Here is a 25,890-nt window from a genome sequence, read left to right as displayed (position 1 = left end):
TATTTTTGTCCTCTTTTTTTTGTTTAATCCACATTATTTTTCAACGTGTAAGTAAGCCTATGGACGAGACTTCCGGTAAATAACTAGAAGAATAACAACGTGAACTAAATGGTAAAACTGTTTGCACGACAAACCAGTGTGTGTTCATAATTAAGATAATACATGAAAATAATATGCTAAGATACACCAATGCGCTATATCAAGCTGCAAAACAAGCCGTTTTGTACAGCAAAAAACAGCTAGATCCGGATGAGACCTCAAACCAAACTCAAAAAATTGACAAATGGACGCGCCCACTCTTACGGCAAAAATAAGGTTGATACGCACTTTGTTTTATTGTGTTTATTTTATATTAAAGGAATAGTTTCAAAACTGTGGAAGCCAAGTTCAGTAATGGTAGGTGTTTATAGACTCATTTATCAGACAATTATTTCTCCCATTTTTATCTTGTATGTGATTTTATGTATTTCAAGTGATGACTTGTTCGTTATATAAAAACATTGTGTAAGGGACATTAATGCCTTAAGTTAATGTGAACATTTATACAATTCAATATAATATATGTGACATGATATGATATATTTGTAGCAAAAGCCAAAATACATTGTATGGGTCAAAATGCCATTATGCCAAAAATCACTAGGATATTGAGTAAAGATCGTGGCCATTAAAATATTGTTTAAAATTTCCTACCTTAAATATATCACAAATTAATTTTTTTATTAGTACCATGCATTTCTAAGAACTTCGTTTGGACAACTATAAAGACGATTTTCTCAACAACAACAAAAAAAAAAAAAATAATAATAATAATATATATATATATATATTATTTTTTTTTTATTTTTTTTTATTTTTTAATCAGATTCCAGATTTTTCATATCTCGGCCAAATATTGTTCTATCCTAACAAACCATACATCAATAGAAAGTTTATTAATCCAGTTTAATTCAGCTTTCGAATTCAATTCGAATCGAAATTGACCCTTATGACTAGTTTTACAATGAACTGACCTTCGATTAAAATAGTTGCATGTTGTGTCATTGACACAATTTCGTCTCTAGATGGCACTGTTTACTGGCTCGATCTCAGAGTGAAAGACATCTAAACTGTTAAACTTTTAATGCATTTTATATTGTACTTATTTTAGTATCGTTATCTAGTTATTTTAGTATCACTGAGGTAGTGTTTTAGCTTTTCTTAATTTAAATTAATTATTAATTTAAACATTTTTTTTTATTTTGCTATTTGTTTAAGTTAATTATAAGAACTCTGGTATTTTTTTATTTTGTATTTAAAAAGATTTTCATTACTAATCATAGAATCATAGAAAACATCATAGAGAGTTCAAATCTTATTTTTTTTGGTCTATGACTAATACATTTTTTTTTTTTCATTTTACATAGAATAACCCTGTATAACGGAATTGTTTTCCACCCACTATTTAGCTCCCAGTGTTTTTGCTGCATGTAGCCTCTTGAAACCAGCTGATCTTTGGAATGTGGGCTCACCATGGAAACCTTAAAGACCTAAATGAAAGCAGCCTGCTGAGCAGCACCACCCCCAGTTCTCCGGTCTCCCTCTCCGAGTGCCGGTGATGCGGGATGATGTCATGCGGTCCGGGCAGAGAAGAAGCCAGAGATCGAAGGTCATGTGAATATGATCACAGTAGGGGTCACCAGTTGAAAACGGCGCACAGCTATTTTCCTGGGGATTCTTAAGAGGCTGAAATTGGCAAGACAGCGGACATCTTTTTAGCACAATGGCAGCAGGGAATAATCCCTAACGACCTGCATGACCCTTAATAGACCATTAATCACCCTACACAAGCAAACACAAACATCCCGGCTCATTTTCAACTCCTGTTTTCTTGCTAAAATATCAATCATAGTCGTTTAAATGTTTTAAGTGTCAAATCACTGGTTGAGTTGACAATAATTGCTTGATCTGATATTTCCGCAGTATGATCGGACATTTGGGTGGTCAATTGTGGAAAGGCGGTGGTCTCCGCTGCCCTGAATTAGTGTAATCTCAGACAGGTTAATGCTGATCTTGATTAGTAATCTGATTGTTATGGATTTAATCTGACCAAGGGAGCTCCAGAGATTTTATTGGTATTGCCTAAAGAAGAGGAAACCCTGCAGAAGTGAAGAAAAAAGAAGATAAAGTAAATGTGAGGATGATCTCTAATTTCTGCACAGTTTTGCACATATGTGACCCCAGACATTTTTTGAAACTGAGATCTATACATCATCTGAAAGCTGAATAAATAAGCTTTCCATTGATGTATGGTTTGTATTTGGCCGGGATACAACTATTAAAAAATCTGGAATCTGAGGGTGCAAAAACAATCTAAATATTGAGAAAATCGCCTGTAAAGTTGTCCACACAAAGTTCATAGCAATGCATATTACTAATCGAAAATTAAGTTTTGATGTATTTGTGGTAGCAAATGTACAAAATATCCTCATGGAACATGATCTATACTTGATATCTTATTGATTTTTGGCATAAAAGAGAAACTGATCATTTTGACCCATACAATGTATTTTTGGCTATTACTACAAATACTACAAGGGTCACATAATGTCATAACATAGTTACTACAGATGTTGTTACTGTTTCAAAATCATAAACTAATATGGAGTTTTTTCCACAAAAAAAAAAAAAAAAAAAAAAATATATATATATATATATATATATATATATATATATATATATATATAAGAGGTTTCATGGTCTTTTTTTAATGGCGTCATGGTCTTTTCAGGATACTTTGCGACTTGTAATGCTATTTCAGTCATAAAAAATAATGTTATTATTTCAGAACAACTAACAACAACTATAGCAAGAACGTTCCATTATCTTATCTTTGATATTATTAATTTACTCTTTATGACTGTGGAAAAAAAAAAAGGATCCTTGCCAGGTTTTTCTTCTAATTATAGCAATAAAATCTTATTATAGTCATATAGCCTAAATAATTATTTTTATGACTATAATAAGAGGGTTGCAAAACCTTTGCTCTATTTATTTCTTTCTTTATATAAGAATTATGAAAAGGTTTATATATTCGTTAAAATATGATATAACAAGTTCCCACAGTTTTACTGCATAAAAACAACAATAGTTTGATGATCAACTACGTTTTTACTTGAAAGCAGTTGTTTTTATGGTGAATTTTTGTAGTGTAGCAACATGTGTTTTGGATGAGTAGTAAACAAACTTTACTACTTACACTTGTTTTATACAAAACGTTAATGCATTCTTTCATCAGAGCAACTAAATGCAATGCATACAGTTTCAGTCGCATTCACACACTAGACACAGACTGTTGTTGTTGTATATCAATTTAAAGCAGGGTCATACATATTCATGAATTTGGCGGAGGGGGATTTTGTCTAAAAAGGGTAATCATCGCGGACAACCAGAGTTTTACAGTTTCTCCTCAGTATTTCAGTTTTATTTTACTTTTATGTTTGTCAATAACAAACTCCATGTATTTAAATTAGCAGAAATGTGTTAGTTGTCAGAGCGGTGTAATGAATTCTCCCCCTCGCAGTGGTAATTTGGTTCAGTCCGATCTACAGCTCCGATTCTCTCATCAGTCAGTCAGTCAGTGAGGCCGCGTCTGTGTTTATTTGAGTTTCACTGTAACAGCATCAAACTTCAAATCAAGCATAACGTTACACTCGGGATTTTAATAAGAGGTAGGTGTTTTATTTTTACCTGATAAGAGCATTTATTTGTATTTGAAAGTGTAATGCACTAGTAATAACACTGTTGCGTTAGTATGTTTTGGAGATATAGCTGAGCAGGTGTAACGTTACAAAATTATTTTAACTACAATTTTGTGACTTAAATCTTAAAAAAAACAACAACACGTTGGTTCCTTCATAAATGTAATTAGTTTGTTTTTGTTGTTGCTGTTTTCCTCCTGCAATATTTTATCACATTTTCCATAACTAATACGAATTTTATGCACTTATTTTCTCTTTATAGACCTAAGTTGACCTAATTTATTTTCAAATATTGAAATAATAATACAATTTTTAAGCATTTTTACAATTTGTTCTAAACTCATTTGTTGTCAAAATATTCCTTCATTAAGCTTAATTTCCTAATCATTTTTGCACATATTGAGCATTTTTTCTTTTGGATTTTCATTATTCATTAACAGAATGGAGAATTGAGATTTATCTAGTTTAAATCTGCAAATTAGGCTGGTCTGTATGTTTTCATGAGTGATAACATGAGTTGAAAATGGCTGTCTACAGTTACTTTCCCACACATGAAGTTGCTTTGATTGTTGTTTCTTCATATACATAGTGAGATTATGATTTATGAGGACTCACAAACAGTGAGGTGGTTTTAATGCAGACTAGATGGATGTGAAAAAATATAGTCTTTGATTGTATTAAACATGTAGTTGAATCGGACCTTTTGGCTGTGTGAACGGCACAGAAAGGAAAGCAGTTGGAATATAATTGCGGATATAACAGACTCACCCTCTGACAGGTCTAAACACGAATTGCACATTCAACGGGCAGAGAGGTATGATGGTTCATGACAAGATGATGAGTGTTTTTTCACAGCCACAGGTGGGTGGAAAACCGGCTTTTGTCTTGTTCTCAGATCTTACTAGTTGGTAAAGCCTTGTGATTGGCGTTGCGCAATAACTCAGGTTGCCTTCCTGTAGGAACCTCATTTCGCTTGAAGTCCCTGTTTTATGCTTGGATGCACCATCATGGGTCTCAGTTTTTTCTTAGCAAACAAGCTCATCATGTGTCTGTTACCCTGAGGCTTATCTGAATCTGTTTTCGCTGGAATTGTCCTGTAATTGACACACACACACACACACACACACACACACACACACACACACACACACAGTGCTGTTTGCATGTCTTCAGAGGTGTTGGGATTGTGACAGAGAAAGGAAAACTCCTTAAGCACATAACCAGAGTCTGTTGGTGTGGTTGTGCTGAAGATATGTTGTTGCTTTAAAGTGTTGTGTGATCCTCCTTTATCTGTCCTTACAGAGTAAGTGGCATTTCCAGTCTGAAGAATGCATGCTAGAAGATTGATTTACAATTCTGAGAGAGGCGTGTGTGCCTGAAAGATTGATGTGTTTTAGGGTGACAATTTTCGAGCAGATAACATTCAGCTAAACAACTAAACATTCAACTTATATAAACAAGATTAATCAAATCCAAAAAATAATAATATATATGTCAAAATGATCATCAGTTATTTACTCAGATGTTCCAAAGATGGTTGAGTTTGTTGATATGATACTTGCATCTACAATGAACAATAACTGAAGCTTTCAAGCTTGAATGCAAGATGCAAAACGATTATAAATGAAGTCTATGACTTGTAAATGACTTGTTTGCTTTACCTTTAGTCTTAGAATATCTTTGTGTGATGGCAAACGGTAAATCTTTACAATTCATTATGTTAGTTCATGGAAGAAGTAGATATCATACTTTTGAGTCGGATATTTTCAATGAATCTTTGAATTTGTATCATCTGCAAACCCAGTCTGAATGATTCATTGACAAATGAATGACTGATTTAAATCTTGAATTCAGCTCATTGATTTAATCATATGTGACCCTGGACCACAAAACCAGTCGTAAGTAGCACAGGTATATTTGTAGCAATAGCCAACAATACATTGTATGTGTCAAAATGACCGATTTTTCGTTTATGCCGAAAATCATTTGGATATTAAGTAAAGATCTTGTTCCATGAAGATATTTTGTAAACTTCCTACTGTAAATATATCAAAACTTAATTTTTGATTGGTAATATGCATTGCTAAGAACTTGATTTGGACAACTTTAAAGGCCATTTTCTTAGTATTTTGATTTTTTGCACCCTCAGATTACAGATTTGCAAATAGTTGTATCTCGGCCAAATATTGTCCTATCCTAACAAACCATACATCAAAGCTTATTTCTACAAATTTCAGATGATATATAAATCTCAATTTCAAAAAATGTACTCTTATGTCTGGTTTTGTGGTACTGGGTCACATATGATTACTTCAGTTGATATGATACTTGATATGCATCCTTTTTTCAAAGATTAAATTGCTTCTGTGTTACAATTTTAGCATTATTTCTTCTTAACTTTAGTTAGTATTTTGAATTAATGTTTAAATTTATATTTTTATATTTTTATTTTATTTTAGTAATTAGTCGTTTTACTATTATTATTACTTTAATAATACTATTTTGTTATACTATTCCCAGCCAGTCATTTTATCGTTTCCAACTTAAATTTTAATTTAGTTCAAGTTTCTCATCTAATAGAATTATTTCAATTAACAAAAATGTTTAAATATTTTTAGTTAATGATAATAACCCTTGTTTGGAGTCAAAATGAGGGTAAATAAATGATGGCAGAAGTTTCATTTTTGGTTGAACTGTTCCTTTAAGAGGTCTTGCCCCCTCAGATCTAGACTGGTCTAGAGCAGAGGTCTCAAGACAGGTCAGATTTAATCAGATTATTTGATTTAAAGATAAACCCCCATAAACCCACCCAGCAGTTGTACCATCTGAGGCTCTGTCGGGAGATGTGGTTGCTGGCACACCATCTCTCTGACCTCTCACACTTCGTCCTGGGACTGTTTGTGAAGGTGTTCAAGGTTTAGTTTACTCAAAAATGAAAATTAGTCCATTATTTACTTACCCTCCAGGCATCCTAGGTGTATATGACTTCCTTCTTTCAGAAGAATCCAGTCGGAGTTATATTAGAATTGTTCTGGCTCTCCCAAGCTTTATAATGGCAACGGGTGAGAATTTCTCTTCAACAGGTCAAAACAAGTCTAATAAAGTGCATCCATCCATAATAAAAAGTGCCTCACACAGCTCCAGGGGGTGAATAAAGGCCTTCTGTAGCCAATCGATGCAGTTTTAAATATCCATATTTAAAGTGTAATAATCACTTTAATGTAGATAAAGGTTGTACACATAAGCCATCCCGGCCGAATGCAAAAGCGCAGTGGAGAGAGTTAAACAAAGCACCGGTCACAAATTAGAAGTACAAAATGAGGATTTGTAAAGAAAAATGTTGGAGGATTTCGATGTAGGCCAAGAGGACACTGGTTTTCCTTTTCTAAAGTAAGGAAACATGGCTTCCTTTGCTACTGTAAACAAACTGGGGCGGCTTCCGTGTACAAGCTAGACAAAAGTGATCATTACCCTTTGAATACAGATATTTTACAGCTGTGTGAGGCACTTTTTACTATGGATGGATGCACTTTATTGGACATGTTTTGGACTGTTGAAAAGAAACACCCACTCATTGCCATTCTAAAGCTTGGGAGAGCCAGAACAATTTTTATGTAACTCCAATTAGATTTGTCTGAAAGACGGAAGTCATATACACCTAGGATACCTTGAGGGTGAGTCAATAATAGGCTAATTAAAATTTTTGGGTGAACTAACTCTTTCAGGTTGATCAAACTGTGGGTTTTGAGTTGGTTTGAAGTACCATCAAATTTGTCTCTAATTGTTTGAGTTTTTTGATTTCTCTCTAAATAAAATTACAAGCAGTTTGACAATATCTAGTGCCAATTTAATCCTGATGTATACATGATATTAACAAATACAATTGATTTATAGCAAATGGGATGTAAATATATCAGGGCTCGACAATAGGAATGGACAAAAACAAATGTTAAGTTTCAAGGCCAGTATTGTTGTTCTTATAACTGTTGATCATGTGCTTGGGTTTTATGGCATTCATACAATTGGTTTGTTTTGTTTAAAGTATAGGACATTGTTTTCTACTGATTTCTATTTTATGATTTTAAAAGGCCACCATGGTCGATTAGGCTTTGTTAAAAAAGTGAGAAGAGTTATAGTAATAGTCTGAGAAGCATCAAGCAAATTAATAATCTTTTGCACCAAAATCCAACAAAAGTGTGTATGAAGGGATAGACAATGCTTATGTTGGGTCATTTCAAAACGACCAGACATTGGCCTGGAAGATATATTAGTCTATACAGTTCTTGTCTGTTGTGCTTTGCTTCATTACACCTTTTGAAATTACATCATTAGAGGTGTGTAGTTTGTTCAACATTTCTTTTTGGTCTTGTTCCTAGTAAGTCAAAAGTGATAACTGTCATTCTTCTGTGGAACACAAAAGACAGAGCCACAACCTTCATTGTCAATGTTTGGAAAACAAATGCAATAAAACAAAAATGTGACTGTCATTAACACCTAACATCTTCTGTAGTCTTCTGTGTCCATAAAAGAAACTAAGCCAAACAGGTTTAGAGCAACATTCGTGAAAAAAGACAGAATCTTAATTTTTGGGTATCTTTAACATCATAGCTGTACTTTAATGATTTTTTATTGTCAGGGAGACTAAAATGTCTTTTTTTTTTCGTATGCCATGCATAAAACGAGACAAAATCAATGGATCAAAGTAAAGAAATCAAGACTAGCAGCTAGATTCCCCTCAGGCTGTAGCGGTTAACACTAGTTTATGTCTTGATTCACAGGTGTGGACTGTACTGTGGCTATGAATCACCTGAAGGTAAAACACACCCCTGTGAATGTAGTGTGAGAGAAAAACGGCATAAAAACAGCCAATAGCTAATGAAAATGGAGACATTTATGTAGAATGCATTTAGAATTTGAAGCTAAAATATTCAAAATATGAAGTGTCATTTTTGAAAATGTGCACACTTTCAAGCTATCCAAGATGCAGATAAGTTTGTTATCAGAATGTCAGAACAGATTCTTTTGTAATCACTTGCTCACCAATGGATCCTCTGTACTGTAGTGAATGGGTGCCATCAGAATGAGAGTTCAAACTGTTGAACTAATAATCCACAAGTAAACCATATGACTTCAGTCCATCATTTAACTTCTTGTAGAGCGAAAAGCATGTTTGTAAGAAGCAAATGTATCATTAGGACGTATTTTAGTTTTTTTGTTTGTTATTGCTGGTACACCATTTTAAGTGCGACTTAAGTGTTCAAATGCATTTTGTGGTCACTGTACTGGATTGCAGAATGGGTGCACATTGACAAATGTTTTATATGGTTTTGTATCAGCAGCACAATGCTGAGGTATTTGAGTTTAGTGAAAATGTACAGCAAAAATATGTGAGGAATGCAGCTACGGCCTGTGATGTTTTCACAGGTGTGCTTATCTACATTGTAGGAAAAGTGAAGGTCCACAAACATCATGATAAGATCGCCCAATATTCACCACAGGATCTGCGAGACTCATTGTTTACAGGTTTAGCATTAATTGATCATTACATAATTGTGTTTACATAATCTGACTCAACTGGGCAGATTGTGGAATGTAATGAGCTTTCATTGCACGATTGAACTGAGGGACAAGTTTGCATGAAATATGAGACTGGGGGTAAAACCTTATATTCCACCACAGACGTCATTAACTTTTCTGGACAGTCTAGACATTTTAATTACCCCAGTGTTTCCTTTTGCCCTTTTTTGTGTCTTGAAAAATGAGAAAAGAGCATAAGCAGATATTTCATCATAGAACCAATCATTCTTCAATTATTAGATTGTTAGTTTCATTTGTTATAATTGCTTGCTAGGGCAACCAACATTATTACAATGACTCATGCTTAGGTAATTTCATAAACTGTCCTATATTTTGTGCTTTTGACATAAATTCTATCTCAAATCATGTGGTTTGTTGAGAAGAAGTGTGCTATTACTTTTAAATATTTGATTTCCAGTTAATTAAAGGGTTGAAAATTGAAAAATCTGAAAATTCTGTCATTAATTACAAACCTGTAAGACCTTTGTTCACCTTCAGAACACAAATTAATTTTTTTTTGATGAAATCCGAGAGCTTTCTAACCCTGCCTAGACAGCAACGCAACTAGCCCAGAAAGGTAGTAAGGACATCGTTAAATAGTCCATGTGACATCAGTGGTTCAACCATAATATTATAAAGCTTTGAGAATATTTTTTTGTTTGCAAAGTAAACAAAAATAGTAACTTTATTCAACAAATTCTTCTCTCCTGTGTCAGTTTTAGACTAATGATTTCTTTTCTACCTTTCTGGGCCTTGAATGTGGTAGTTGCATTGCTGTCTATACAGGGTCGGAAAGCACTTGCATTTCATCAAAAATATCTTAATTTGTCTTCTAAAGATGAACAAAGATCTTATGGGTTTGGAATGACATGAGGGTGAGTAATTAATGACTGAATTTTAATTTTTGGGTGAACTATCCCTTTAAAATGTGCATAAAATCTTATAGACTTACATTGACTGAGAGTCTGGTTTGTTTGTGTTCATTTACAGATATTCAAAATGAAGAAGCCAATACCTATGAGCAAAGCATCTTGAAGAGAACTAGGCCATTGTGAGTGCGCGATTATACATGTGTGTACGCATGTGTGCACGTGGATGAGCTTTCATAGGTCATGTCTGTACCTACCAAACAAGAGAGGACAGTTTGTGTCCTCCTTCCCACCAAGGAGACACTGGACATCACAGTGGGGGTAAATATGCAGCTCTTGTAATTTTTCAGATTTTGATTTGAAGCATGCTTAAAGTTTCCATGTTAATCTGTCAATTAAGTCTGTACTTTATTTTGTAATATACAGTATAGAAAATGTGCATATGTGTGTTTATTGAGTTGAATGCATGCATTTAGAATCAGAATGCATTTTAAAATCATTGTCAAATTTGTTTTTTGTTTCCTACAAGCTGAAAGCAACGGGTCAAGATGTGTTTCATCGTGTTTGTGAGCTTCTCGGGGTTAAAGAGCTGCACTACTTTGGATTGACTTTAGTCAAAAGTAAGTATTGATTCTTCTCAATTAGAGTGCACTAAGGGTGTGTTTACACTTGTCATGTTTGGTTCGATTGGTGTGATTGCTCTATTAGTGCTGTTCATTTGAGTAAGTGTGAACTCTGGCATTCGAAACCTGGTGCGTACCAAACTAAGAGACCGAGACCACTAAAAAGATTGGTCTTGATCTGATTCCAAACAAGCTCTGGTGCGGTTTGATTGAAATATGAAGACAATGTGGACCAAATACTTCTAGACAAACCAAAAACAGGAAGCAATGACCAGATGTTACACTATGCGACATGATTTTAAAAAGGGAACAAGTGGTGTATCCAAAACAAAATGAGCAGAGTGCAAATGTGGAGCAATGAGGACGTAAAGTGCCTTTTATTAGCTCTTTGTGAGTTTGCAGGTGGTGAAAATAAAATCATATACATGCAACAAGGAGAATGCTTAGTCCAGCAGACGGCATTAGGTGTATTTGACTTAATCAGGTTGTGAAAAATGCCAGTGTAAACACTAAGCGGACCAGTACCATGTGTGTTCACATATGTAGTTCAGTTCATTTGGTCCTTCATTTGGCTTAGCGTTCACACTGGCATTTTTGACAGTGAACCTAAAGATACCAAACCTAAAGGCATAGTGATACATTCAAAACCTGATTGGTCATGTTAAATGACGTTTTTTTCATGGCGGAACTCAACGAACATTCCAAACAAAAGGAAAGGTGCGTTTAACTTTAAGCACCATTCAGTGATCGGTCTGCAGTGCCGTTTTAGGTCGAATACGCCTAATGCCGTCTACTGGGCTAAGCACGCTCATTGTTGCATGTCTATGGTTTTATTTTCACCAACTGCAAACTTACAAAGAGCTCATAAAAGGCACTTTACCTCCTCGTTGCGCCACGTTTGCCCTTTGCTCATTTTGTTTTGGATACACCGCTTTTTCTCTTCTGAAATCATATCGCATCTTGTGATTGCTTCCTTTTTTTGGTTTGTTTAGAAGTATTTGGTCAGTGTTGCATGCATATTTCATTTGAACTGCACCAGAGTTTGTTTAAAAGAAGAAGACCAAGACCCATCTTTTTAGTGGCCTCGGTCTGCTTGTTTGGTGCGCACCAGGGTTCGGATGGCAGCGTTCACACTTACTCAAATGAACCGCGCTAACAGAGCATTTGCACCAGAGTTCATTTTAATTGAACCAAACATGACAAGTGTGAACCTTTTTGGTCCGAACCAAGTGAACCAAACGAGCCAAACTACAAGTGTGAACACACCCTAAAAGGGTGTTTTTGCAGTGATGTCATAGCAGAGCTATTTTTGATTTTAATGAACAGTTATTAAAAGAACCATTGTTTTCTCAGGCCCTGTTTAAACAAATGCGTTTTCATTTTAAAATGGCATTTTAAAATAAAAACGGTCCTCGTCTACACTGGTGTTTTCACTGCGTTTCAGAAACAGTCTCCATCTACACTACACAACCAATTATTTGGCCATCGTTTTCAAAAGTCTCTGCCTGCATCCCAATATGCACACTATCCATCTTAAATTCTAAGTGATAGTAGTTATTTTCAATACTATTTAGGGCAGACTGGGTGGATACTGGATAGTATGCACATTGGGACGCAGGGTCTGTTTTGGTCTGTTTACACTAACCCCAGACTAAAGTAAAACGACAGAAGTAACCATAGCCTAAGTTATGTGTTTTAAAACAAAACAGCACTAGTGTAAACTTAGCCTTAGTGTAAATAACATTTTAATAATCTTAATAATAATTTTAAGCAGTGTTGTTTTTGACAACCATGTTAGATTTAGTCTTAGTCTTAGTCTTTTGGACTAAAATGCTTCTTAGTTTTAGTCAAATTTTAGTCACTTCTATATGGGATAGTTTTAGTCCAATTTTAGTCGACGAAAAGTCAAAAAGGTTTTAGTCTAGTTTTAGTCGACGAAAAGTCAAAAAGGTTTTAGTCTAGTTTTAGTCGACGAAAAGTCAAAAAGGTTTTAGTCTAGTTTTAGTCGACGAAAAGTCAAAAAGGTTTTAGTCTAGTTTTAGTCAAAAAAAGGGAAAAAAGTAGTCTTTTAACAAATTAATGTAGGTCAGTAAGTATTTTGCTGTTGGGTAGTGTCACTTATAAGTTCTGAAAATAGCAGATCTATAGTTCAACACAATGTGAGCTTCCGGATCGACTATTTTCACCAATAATTACAATAATGAAGGAATGTTTTAGAACATAAGACAAACAAGGATGGAATGCTAAAACGGCTTGCCATACTAGTACAGCAAAGAGTATTTAATGCTAAAACGGCTTGCCATAGCGTCAGATACTTTAAGTTTTAATCGGCATGCACAATAAGCGGAAATGTCATGCATTTTAAACGTCTGATGGACCACCCACTAACATTTTCGTCTATTCTCGTCTCGTCAACGAAAACTCACACACGTCTCGTCATGTTTTAGTCATCAACGAGCCATTTTTATCTCGTCATCGTCTCGTTATCGTCATGAAAAAAAGTGCCGTCAACGAAATGATTTCGTCATCGTCATCGTTGACGAAAACAACACTGATTTTAAGAGACTTTGTAGATGCAATAGATGCGAAAGAATCTATTTTTGATAGTGTCTGTCTTAAAGGACGTGTGTATTTGTATGTACTGTAAATGGAAATTGTATCCACATTCAAATTGGTTTATTTGTCTTTCATTGAAGACTTTCAAATGCAAATGCTTACAGCTCAAGGCCTTCTGGTTGTTTGCCAATTCAACTGCACCTGAATGACATAAATCTGCAGAGGGGGGTTAAAGACTTGCTTTTACTCTCAGAAAAAAATTGGAATTAAATTCATTTAAAACTAATGTAGCATCTAATATTTGTCTTGCAACACCAATGAGGCTTTCTCTATTAAAATGAGTTTGTTCGCTCTCTTTTTGCTCTCCTTTTCAAACTCTCATTCAAAAGCCTCATTCCAGCAGCTTCTACCCTTCAATACCTTTTTACAATTTTGTGTCACTCTCCTCTTGAACAAGGGGGTCTTTGTTTTTGTGTATTTGAGGGCTGCTGACCCCTGAGGCTTGGAATCGAGCTATATTAACTTTGTTAAGCCTGGAATTCACCATGATTCACCACTTTAGTGTGGAGAGGCAGCAAGAGAGAGCAATAGATATTGGCTGAGTGTTTAGCAGGGTCACAACCTTCTCGCCATGAACCTCAGATAAAGAGAGAGTGAGTCAGAAAGAGTTGGAGTCATTTAGTGAGGGAGGAAGTGCATTGATAAAGGATGGAATGTGAACTTGTAATAACATAACTTAACATAGTGTTTACATATGTTTTTGTATATTGGTATAGATACTGAAACATACAATATCAACATTTTGACAGCATCTACTAAAACTTAAATAATAAAATAAAAATTACTCTGAATTGTTATAATCACACGTCATTTGTTATATACACTGCTCTTCAAAAGTTTGGGATCAATACGATTTTTAATGTTTTTCAGAGAAAACTCTTATGCTCATCAAGGCTGCGATTATTTGATCAAAAATACAGAAAAAAATAATATTATGAAATATTATTGCAATTTAAAATAACATTTTTAAAATGTTAATATACTTTAAAATATAATTTATTTCTGTGATGCAAAGCTGAATTTTCATTAGGCAGTACTCCAGTCTTCAGTGTCACGTGATCCTTCAGAAATCATTCGAATATGCTGAATTATTACTTTTATTATTAATGTTGAAAACAGTTGTGCTGCTTAATATTTTTTTGGAACCTGTGATACTTTTTTCAGAATTCTTTGAGGAATAAAAAGTTAAAAAGAACTGCATTTATAAAAAAAATCTAACTATATAGAAAGAAAGAAACAAACAAATTACTGACCCCAAACTTTAAACAATAGTGTATATTATTAGAATAAATGCTGTCTAATAAATTAAATAAATGCTGTTCTTTTGAATGTTTTATTCATTAAAAAAATATTATAAAAATATTAAATAATAATTAAATAATAATTTTAGGCAGCACAACTGTTTGACATTGATAATAAAACCAGCATATTAGAATAATTTCTGAAGGATCATGTGAAACTGAAGACTGGAGTAATGATGCTAAAAATTCAGCTTTGCATCGCAGGAGTAATTTTTTTTTTTTTTAAACAGAAAAACACTGTTTTAAATTGCAATAATATTTTAGAATATTTGCTTTTTCTGTATTTTTAAAAAATCTTACTGATCCCAAACGGCAGTGTATAAAACAGCTGGAAAAAAAAAATCATTTTATTAATTTTACATAATAATACATTTATTATGAAATAATAAAAATAATTTTAACCTGAATAATATGTTCTTTATGTAAATAAAGTATTTTACATAATGCTAATTAAAATGTATTGTAGTGTTATAATTTGCATTTTAGATGCTGTCAGTGCATTGATATTGTACCTATCCAAACATATGATTATCTATGTGTGCTATTTATACTTTACATATAAAAACTTATGTTGACAAATAAAATAAATCACATGGACCACTTGGATGAAAAGAATGTGCTTGAAACCCTGTTTCTAAACACTCTGGGAAATAACATAGATTTATTAGTCTTAGCTAAATCTCCTTCATTTTTCCATTGTGACATTTATTTAAACCATCTTAATTCCATTCTTGCACAAGCTCCCCTTTAGAAGTGTTGACACGATTTGCTCAAAGTGGTAGAATTCCCTTGCTATCGCAATCGCTCTGGCATGAGACTGCTAGTTTTTACTGGGGTAAGTTTTGTCTGGTTGCATACCGGGGCCTGCGTTCACCAATGGCTCAACGGGTCTTTTCATTCCAGCCGTCTCCCTAATTGAGGTCATTGTTGGGCAGATTTCATGCATGAATTCATGATGCCATTGTTTGCACGCCGAGAGCATTTACGTTTGTTTCCTGTGTGTCCTTTCTGGGCTGTTTTAGACAATGAGCACATCTTTCTGGACTTGGAAGAGAAACTTTCCAAGTACTTCCCCAAGGAATGGAAACAGGACTCAGGGAAGGTGAGCAAAACACGGCCCTCCATTATTATCACTTTACAAAAAGTATCAGATAGATAATCACATAACTATAAATAGTCTTGTGATTCTACTGATTCCATCACAGTAAAACTGTCCCATGTGCTCTGTGGTCATCAGGGCGGTTACAGTATGATAGTAAAGATAAACACTACTAGGCTGGTCGGGATGGGGGAGTGACTTTATAATGAAGGGGTTGCCACAGTAACCTAGTCAAGCCTGTTCTTTCTCTCAACAGGGGTCACAGAGGAGGTCAATCCCTCCCCTGCTCTGTCTGAAGGTCCAGTACTATGTGGAGAATGGAAGACTCATCTGGTAAGATACAGGCCTGAGATTCCTGAACGTTTGAAGGGAGGAACCCTATCCTTGGCCTCTCTCCTTCATTAGTTTTAATCCACAGGGGGTGAGGCCAGTTTGAGTGGGCCTGTGATTTTGGTTTTTATGTGGTCTGTCTTTTAAAGCTGTTTTTATTAGCCATTTTCCTCCCTCATCTGGGTGTGGTGTAACTGAAAACTGCTCATAATGAAACTGAGCCTAAGTTTAGAATTCATTACATGTGGGGAGTCATGGGATAGCCTTTCACTATATTCCTTTTTAAATAAATTGTTAAGTGTTTAATATTTAGTTTTGCATTATTAATCTAGAAAATTATGGCAAAATGTACTTTATTTTGTTGTATTTTTAAAAATGACATTTTTAAATTAGGCTTCATGTGAATTCTTAAAAACATTTTATTTTAAACATTTAATTTTTTGTTTGACATACAGGACCTTTTAAAATTTTAGGGTTTTAAATGAAACTTTTAAATTAAGTCTCATGCTCTCATGCTGCACCCAGTTCAAAAGTTTACATCCCCTTGATTCTTAATTCTGTATTCTTACCTGAATGGTCCACAGCTGCGTTTTTTGTTTATTGATAGTTGTTCATGAGTCCCTTGTTTGTCCTGAACAGTTAAACTGCCCAATGTAGGATTTTGAGATCCATCTTTTCACACTGAGAACAACTGAGGGACCCATATGCAACTATTAGAGAAGGTTCAAATGCTCACTGTTGCTTCATTAGGAAAAAACATGCATTAAGAGCTGGGGGTGAAAACTTTTGAACATAATGGAGATGTGTACATTTCTTATTTTGCCTAAATATCATATTTCTTTTCATTAATACTGCCCTTCAGAGGCTACAGAAGATAGTTGCATGTTTCCCAGGACACAAAATAAGTTAAATTTATCTTGATCTTCAAATTCAAAAAGTTTTCACCCCCGTCTCTAAATGCATGTTTTTTTTCCCTGGAGCATCAGTGAGCGTTTTAACCTTCTGTAATAGTTGCATATGAGTCCCTTAGTTGTCTTCAGCGTGAAAAGTTGGATCTCAAAATCATACAGTCATTGGAAAGGGTTCAAAGACACAAAAATGCTGGAAAACCAAATAATTTGTGGGACCTGAAGGATTTTTCTGAAGAACAGCAGGCAGTTTAACTGTCAAACTGACAAAAAAGGGACTCATGAACAACTATCACTAAAAAAAAAAAACAGCTGTGGATCATTCAGGTAACAACATATTATTAATAATCAAGGAGATATTTTGGATTTGGATTTGGAGTCATTTTTATAAATTCAGCTATTAATTTTTCTATATGTAAACATCTTCAATGTGAAATATCTTACTCATAAAAAAATAACATGCATTTTGTATGGTCCTTCTTATTTTTGTAAAATAATTAACATTTTGCATATTCTAAAAGGGGGATGGAAACTTGTGACCTTAACTGTATCCCTTGCATTTTCAGCATCATTACTCCAGTCTTTAATTAATATCTGATGTCTAGTTTATTTTTCTCATACATCTTTTCTATGTTCTCAGTGAGCGAAAAGCGAGAAAACTCTACTACTATGATCTGCGGGAACGTGTCCTGCGCTCTGAATGCCGTCAGCAGGAGGAAGTGTATTTCCAGCTGGCAGGATACGCCCTACAAGCCGATCACTCTGACCACCACTCAGATGGCCACAGTCAGGGACACACTGTGTATTTCCAACCCAAAGAATACTTCCCACCCTGGGTAAATCTTTATTAGAGTGTATAAAATACAATCACATACATTTTCATCCAAGCAGGCTGTGCTTACTTTGTTTTTATAACAACAAATCATAACAAGATTTGGTTTAAATTGAAACGTCCAGCATTTCTGGAATTTGGACACTGGTATGCTGAGGTTCTTACCAACTAACAAGACTTTCCTGGATAACCAGCTTCACCAGAAAGACCATGCTGATTGACTAGCATTTTATTGAAAAGCACCAAACCAGCAAATTCTTGTTGTGTTTGTACAGCAGGGGTTTGATTAAAGTTTTTGTAAATCTAATAAAGCATGGCGAGAGCCCACACTCATTTCATAATCATGCATGACCCGTGTCTGCTCTCTTATAGATAATTGCTAAGCGTGGCATCGACTACCTGCTGTGTCACGGGCCCAAGGTTCATAAAGAGCTGTGGGGGATGTCCTCGCGTGACGCTATCCTGCTCTTCATCAGAGAATCGTGCCGTCTGGAGGATGTCCCAGTCACCTTTTATCGCCTACAGAAGGTCAGAGGTCACACACGCTTATCAGAATGTCTTGCTGTAGGTCAAGACATTCTCAGCTTGGAATGTAGGGAGGGTTTGAAAATGTTTTCATCGAAGTAAAAGTTAAAGGTACACTCCATTTTCTTTGGAAATAGGCTCATTCTCCAACTCCCCCCGAGTTAATAAGTTGAGTTTTACCGTTTTGAAATCCATTCAGCCGTTCTCCTGTTCTGGCGAGATCACTTTTAGCATAGCTTAGCATAGATCATTGAATCCTATTAGACCAATAGCATCACATTCAAAATTGACCAACGAGTTTCGATATTTGTCCTATTTAAAACTTGACTCTTCTGTAGTTATATCCTGTACTTAGACCGGTGGAAATGCAAAGCTTCAATTTTCTAGGCTGATAAGATTAGGAACTACACTCCCATTCCGGCGTAATAGTCAGGGAAGTTTGCTGCCGTAATATGGCTGAAGCAGGAGCAGTAATACCACGCAGCACATGTGCAAATGCTAAACTAGCTGGGAACTCATTTCTGATAATACTCCGCCTGCTTCGGCCATATTACGGCAGCAAACTTCCTTGACTAGTCGTAGTTCCTAATCTTATCAGCCTAGAAACTCGCAGCTTTGCATTTCCACCGGTCTTAGTACACAATATAACTACAGAAGAGTCAAGTTTTAAATACAACAAATATGGAAACTCGTTGGTCATTTTTGAACGTGATGCTATTGGTCTAATAGGATTCAGTGATCTATGCTAAGCTATGCTAAAAGTGATATCGCCAGAACAGGAGAACGGCTGAATGGATTTCAAAACGGTAAAAATCAACTTATTAACTCGGGGGGAGTTGGAGAATGAGCCTATTTCCAAAAAAGTGGAGTGTTCCTTTAAAGCAGTTTCTGCACTACTAGTGACTGCTAATGGAATTGCAGTCTGCTTGATTGAGTAATGTTACCACAGAAGCTCAACTAATGCTAAAATGATTTCTGAAGGATCATGTGACACTAAAGACTGAAGACTATTTTAAATTGTAATAATATTTAAATATTTCCCTAAGGAAATATTTAAATTTTACAGTGTATTTGATCAAATAATTGCAGACTTGGTGAGCATAAAATACCTCTTTAAAGAATTATTTATAATAATATTTCAATATTTCTTTTTTATGCTGTATTTGATCAAATAATTGCAGCCTGGTGAGCTTAACAGTCCTCTTTAAAGAATCAAACTTTTAGTTCTGTGTGTGCATGTAATATAATACTATATGAATATAAAGATTTTAATCAATGTAATATGTAGTATTTTACACTACCATTCAAACGTTTTTTTATTTTTATTTTTAAAGGTTTTTAATGTTTTTTAAAGAAGTCTCTTCTGCTCACCAAGCCTGCATGTATTTGATCCAAAGTGCAGCAAAAGCATTAAATATTTTTAATATTTTTACTATTTAACATAACTGCTTTCTATTTGAATATATTTTTAAATGTAATTTATTCCTGTGATCAAATCTACATTTTCAGCATCATTACTCCAGTCGTGATCCTTCAAAAATCATGCTGATTTGCTGATTGTGTCTGTTTTTTTTTTTCACAAAATATGGGGAAATAATTTCTAAAAATTCATATATTTTTTTAGCAAGGGAGCTTATTCAAAAGTGATGATAAAGACATTTATAACTTTACAAAAGATTTCTATTTTTAGATAAATGCTGTTCTTCTGAACTTTTTTATTCATTAAAGAAACCTGAAAAAAATCTACTCAGCTGTTTTAACATTATAATAATAATAAAGGTTTTTTTGAGCAGCAAATCAGAATATTAGAATTATTTCTGAAAGATCATGCTAAAAATCTGCTTTGAAATCACATGAATAAATTACATTTTAAAGTATATTCAAATAGAAAACTGTTATTTTAAATAGTGAAAATATTTTAAAATGTTACCGTTTTTGCTGTACTTTGGATCAAATAAATGCAGGTTTGGTGCACAGAAGAAACTTCTTTAGAAACATTAAAAATCTTACCGTTCAAAACTTTTTACTGGTAGTGTAAATAAATAAAATATGTGTGTGTGTATATATATATATATATATATAAAAAGTGTGTTAATAAGCCTCTGTCTCTTTCCTGTAGGACAAGAAAGAAGAGAAAGGTTCAGCGCTCCTTGGACTCACTCTGCGAGGAATGCAAGTGTATCAGGTGTGTGTTTGTGAATGCGTGAGGCACTTTTCTTGCCATGAAAATGGGGAAAACAACTTCTTGTTTATAAATTGCAACAATGCAAAAAACAGGACACATCATCATCGCAACAGTTGTTGTTGCATGCCACCCTCATTGAAAATAATGGACTTATGGTTGCAAAGCACGTGTGAATGGCCTACTTCATTGTGCGTCATTCTGTGATTCAGTGCACTCCTGTGTTTTCTCTTTGAGCCAGTGCCAATCACAATGGTAGAGCTCACCAGATAGGCCTGACTGGAATGCATATATTAGACGGTTCAGTCCATAAACAGGGATTTGGAGTGCATGCCTTTCCCCTGAGTCCTCTGATCTGCCCGTTAAATCGTCTGGGGTTGGATTAAACTAAGGGCCCTGTGTCTAAGAGATCAAAGACCCAGTGTGGTGAGGCCCTGACCCCAACCTTAAACGGGCTCCCCTTCCACTTTGATAAAAGAAAAAAACAGGATTTATATATTACTTCTTTCTCACACTGCCAAATAAGCTTATAGTACAAATGATCTAACAAATGATCTGTGGACTTTGTGAACTTTGTGGCAAGTAGGGTTAAGAGGTCTGATTGTTAGTTAGAACAAGTTCCATTTTCAAAAAACTACTTTAACTAAATGATTTTGGTTGGAATGAACAGTGTTATATTTGAAATAAAATAAATTATAAAATTCTAAAAAAAAAAAATGTTATGTGTACTTACAGTTTTTTTCTTATATAAATAATGTTTACTATCTAATACAAATAAAATAAAAAAGTATAATTAGGACCAATTGTTTCACTTTCTTAAAAGTAATAAAAAAATCAGCAAGGAACTGGAAACATTTAGTGGAACCGAAAACTAAGATATTTATTTCGTAACACTTTCCATTTTTTCTTCTGAGTAGATTGTTTCATATGACAGAGGCCTTTTTATTTTGCAGGAGGTGAACAATGTGCGTGATCTGCTGTATGACTTTCCCTGGTTTCACGTGGGACGCCTCACCTTTCTGGTAACATTTCGTGTTACTGCTTGTCATATTATTAGGTCACACCAGACCTCACTGTTTCTCATTCCAAGTCATTTTGGGTTGATTTATCTGAACTGTTATTTAAATTGTGGTGCTTGAACTCCTGCTCTGACATTAAACAGATAGTTTACGCAAAAAATAAAAAATCTGTCATGAGGCCTGAAGACCTTCATTCATCTTTTGTGATGAAATCCAAAAGCTTTCTGAACCCGAATAGACAGCAACAGTACTACAATGTTCAAGGCTCAGAAAGGTAGTAAGGACATTGTTAAAATAGTCCATGTGACATCAGTGGTTTAACCTTAATTTTATTTTCATAGCTTTATAAAATTAAAGTCACAGATGTCTTAATTTGTGTTGTGAAGATAAACGAAGGTCTTAACAGGTTTGGAACGACATCAGGATGAGTAATTAATGACAGAATTTTCATTTTTTGGGTAAACTAGCCCATTACTTTTAAAATGCAAAGGTTTTATCTTCTGCTCCCTGCACAGGGGAAGAAGTTTGAGATCCAGCCAGATGGTTTGCCCTCAGCGAGGAAGCTGGTGTACTACACAGGTTCGGCTTTTCGTTCCCGACATCTTCTGCTGCATTTAAGTTCCTGTCATCGATTGTACCTCAGTTTGCAACCTTCCCTCAAACACCTGCGGCAGCTGGAGGAGACAGAGGGTATGTGTCCACATAATATTCATCTACAGACCCTTTTCATGCTTTTGTAGTATGATTTTGTTTTTTATTACTTCTCAGTGAAATTAGTTGTATTATAGCCCATTAGTTTGACTTATGAGTGAATCTTCCCAAAACCAGGTCCAGGTTACATTTCAGACCAAAATCAAAAGGAGAAATTTGACCCTGGACCACAAAACTATTTTTAAGTAGCACGGGTATATTTGTAGCAATAGCCAAAAATACACTGTATGGGTCAAAATGATCGACTTTTCTTTTAAAGCAAAAAACATTAGGAAATTAAATAACAAAGATCATGTTCCATAAGGATATTTAGCAAATTTCTTACAGTAAATATATCAAAACTTAATTTTAGATTAGTAATATGCATTTCTAAGAACTTGATTTGAACAACATTAAAGGCAATTTTCTCAATATTTAGATTTTTTTGCACCCTCAGATTGCAGATTTTCAAATAGTTGTATCTCGTAAGTACAAATTTTAGTACATTTTTCCAGCAAATTCACATTGCTGTAATGCATGTATGTAAGCATTTTTTAATGTAAGCAATAAGTACAGTTTTAATAATGTCTTTCTTTTCTTTTACACTTTACAGAAATGTTCAGATTTTTTATTTGATTTGTCATGTAAAATAGTTATAGAAAAAATAGGCTAAATACAGTGGACAGCGTCAATAAAAAAGGAATATAAAAGAATAAACTAAGTATAACCTATTCTTTTATATAATTTTTTCCCTGTTTTTGCTATATTTTAAACAAGCATTTTTTATAAAGCTGCTTTGAAATTTGTATTGTGAAAAGCGAAGATAAATGTAAATTAAAATGAAAAATAAAGTAACCAGATTTCTGAAATGGAAATCTGGGACATTTCCTAGTTGAGTAGTCAACATTTCTTTGAAATTTCAATTGTTGTTACCTATGAATCTAACAATCTGGGATAATAAAACTTTTGTATGTTTTTTTTAATTGTTTGTAATTTGTAAATTTTTTTAAATTGAGATTTATACATCATCTGAAAGCTGAATAAATAGGCTTTCCATTTATGTGTGGTTTGTTAGGATAAGACAATATTAAGTTTGAATCTTATTTGAAAATCTGGAAATTGAAGGTACAAAAAAATATATATATATATATATTGAGAAAATTACCTTTAAAGTTGTTATTTAGTGGTTTTCTATGGTGCCCCCGAGTTTGAACTTCTATAATGCAGCTTCAAAGGGCTCTGAACGATCACAGCTGAGGAAGAAGGGTCTTATCTAGCGAAACGATCGGTTATTTTCTAAAAAAAAAAAAAAATACAATTTATATACTTTTTAACCTCAGATGCTCGTCTTGTCTAGCTCTGCGTCAACTCTGTGTATTCTGGTTCAAGACAGTTAGGGTATGTCAAAAAACATCTAATTTTCTCTTCAAAATCCTCCTACATCACTGCAGAAGTACTGAGCCAGTGCTTACAAAGTGAATGTGCAAAGAAGATCAAATCCCCTTTACAGAAAAAAGGTAAAACAGCAATATAGGACGATTTTGAAGTTGGAGAAGAAAATGAGATTTGAGTTTTTCGACACACCCTAACTGTCATGAACCAAAATACATAGAGTTGACGCAGAGCTAGACAATCGAGCATTTGAGTTTAAAGAGTATATAAATAGTTTTTTTAAGAAAATAACAGATCGTTTTGCTAGATAAGACCCTTCTTCCTCGGCTGGGATCGTTTAGAGGCCTTTGAAGCTGCATTTAAACTGCCTTTTGTTAGTTCAAACTCGGGGGCACCATAGAAGTCCACTATATGGAGGGAAATCCTGAAATGTTTTCATCAAAAAACATAATTTCTTTACGACTGAAGAAAGAAAGACATGAACATCTTGGATGACAAGGGGGTGAGTACATTATCTGTAAATTTTAGTTCTGGAAGTGAACTTCTCCTTTAAGTTTTGATATATTTACAAAATATCTTTATAGAACATGATCTTTACTTAATATCCTAATGATTTTTGGCATAAAAGAAAAATCGATAATTTTGACCCATACAATGTATTTTTGGCTATTGCTACAAATACACCTGTGCTGCTTAAGACTGGTTTTGTGGTCCAGGGCCACTAATAGTTCAAAACAGAATGGTAATTAAATTATGACTTTACAAAAACTTAGTAAATAATAAAATAAGTTAAGATAAAAAAAAAAAATGGTATTGAATATATATTTGTAACATTTTCTAATTGTATTTAATATATTCAGAAAAAGTGGTTTTTGCTTTTTGAACACAAAAACCAGGACTATCCACTGAAAACTTTTTGAGAATCACCATCATTAGTCACAGAATTATTGTACCGTGTCACACAGTTTTTGATCATTTTCTTTCCTCTTTTCGGATCCAGAGAAGAAGAGGTATCGTGAATCGTACATCAGTGATGAGCTCGACCTGGATCAGCCTTGCAGCGAGGGCAGCCCCCGTCTGTCTCGACACTCCACCAGCAGCTCCGGCATTGAGGCGGACACCAGGCAAAACAGCGTCTCCGTAGAGATGGTTTCCATGGAGGAAAAAGAAAAGTCCTTTATATCTGCTGTCAGTCACGGCTCCTCACACACCTCTGGCATCGACACGGGCAGCAAAGCTCGGACTGATGAAGATGAGTGGCAGGAGGAAGGTGAGTGTCAAACAGCTTTAGTCATAATCAGAACTCATTTGCCAACTGTAGTCACATTTCATTTGTCAGGCTTGAATACTTGTGAGGTTGTTTTGCAACAGTCTAAAATGTCACGCTCATCAATTTGACATGGTCTGCTGACAGATAAGCATTGCTGGGATTCCTCACATATATAATGCTGGAAAGACATAGATGAGGCTGTCGAGGTTGTTCTTAGTCTGTTTGTTCAGCCATGTTAACTTGCAAAATGTCATGTTGACACTGACAGTGAAAGACAAAGTCTTTTGTCATGACATTTTCAACAAGGTTAAGCATAGATTAACCCATGATGGGCAGTTGGTGATGAAATCTGAATGTAGATTTGCAAGATGTGGTGAAGGAGCCTGGCGAGGTCTCTGTGGACGACCCTGTGGATATCTTGCAATTGGCTGAGCTCCTGGAGGGCGTGTCCGTCGACTGTCCCACCATCCAATCAGACACTGAATTTGAAGGTGATGACTCATTGTGATTTAGGTTACTTGAAAACAATTGTCCATCTGACACATCCAGTTTGAAATCTGATATACATTATTTGATCTGTTTCTTAATCATACTTTTTTTTTCATTGTTGCATAACATAAAATTGAAGTTACTGTAAGGAAAGCACAGTACTGCAGTGGAGTGATTAGTGCAGGATAATTATATATAAATTATATATAATTATTTAATATAATCTTGATGATTCTTATATTATATATTTTAATTATATTTATAATTATATATATTTAGTAATTGTAATGCAATTATTGTTTATTTGTTATTAATGTTTTTTGAAGGACTTCTAAAACAAGTGCTCACCAAGGCTGAATGTATTTGATCAAAAATACAGTAAAAACAGTAATATTGTGAAAATATTATTACAATTCAAAATAGCTGTT

General features: G+C 34.4%; 1 protein-coding gene across 2 annotated transcripts in view; it reads left to right on the top strand.

The window, feature by feature from the left end:
• The first annotated feature begins 3,597 nt into the window (after positions 1-3,597).
• The window catches only part of LOC141326171 (FERM domain-containing protein 6), a 24,754-nt gene continuing 2,461 nt past the window's right edge, over positions 3,598-25,890 (top strand). The window contains exons 1-12 of one of the 2 annotated variants that reach the window (XM_073834886.1): positions 3,598-3,710; positions 10,308-10,507; positions 10,716-10,806; positions 15,749-15,828; positions 16,082-16,158; positions 17,704-17,899; positions 18,268-18,423; positions 20,540-20,605; positions 21,556-21,624; positions 22,137-22,311; positions 24,704-24,973; positions 25,333-25,464. In XM_073834886.1, the coding sequence (XP_073690987.1) occupies positions 10,430-10,507; positions 10,716-10,806; positions 15,749-15,828; positions 16,082-16,158; positions 17,704-17,899; positions 18,268-18,423; positions 20,540-20,605; positions 21,556-21,624; positions 22,137-22,311; positions 24,704-24,973; positions 25,333-25,464 (1,390 nt within the window). In that variant the 5' untranslated portion in view covers positions 3,598-3,710; positions 10,308-10,429. Of the gene's footprint in view, positions 3,711-8,535; positions 8,554-10,307; positions 10,508-10,715; positions 10,807-15,748; positions 15,829-16,081; positions 16,159-17,703; positions 17,900-18,267; positions 18,424-20,539; positions 20,606-21,555; positions 21,625-22,136; positions 22,312-24,703; positions 24,974-25,332; positions 25,465-25,890 lie in introns of those variants that run through there. The other variant, XM_073834887.1, reaches the window with a different exon arrangement.

Source organism: Garra rufa, chromosome 2, assembly GCF_049309525.1.
Source record: "Garra rufa chromosome 2, GarRuf1.0, whole genome shotgun sequence".
In the NCBI taxonomy this organism is placed as follows: domain Eukaryota; kingdom Metazoa; phylum Chordata; class Actinopteri; order Cypriniformes; family Cyprinidae; genus Garra; species Garra rufa.
The sequence above is the reverse complement of the archived record's forward strand: the minus strand, read 5'-3'. Positions and strand labels throughout refer to the sequence as shown.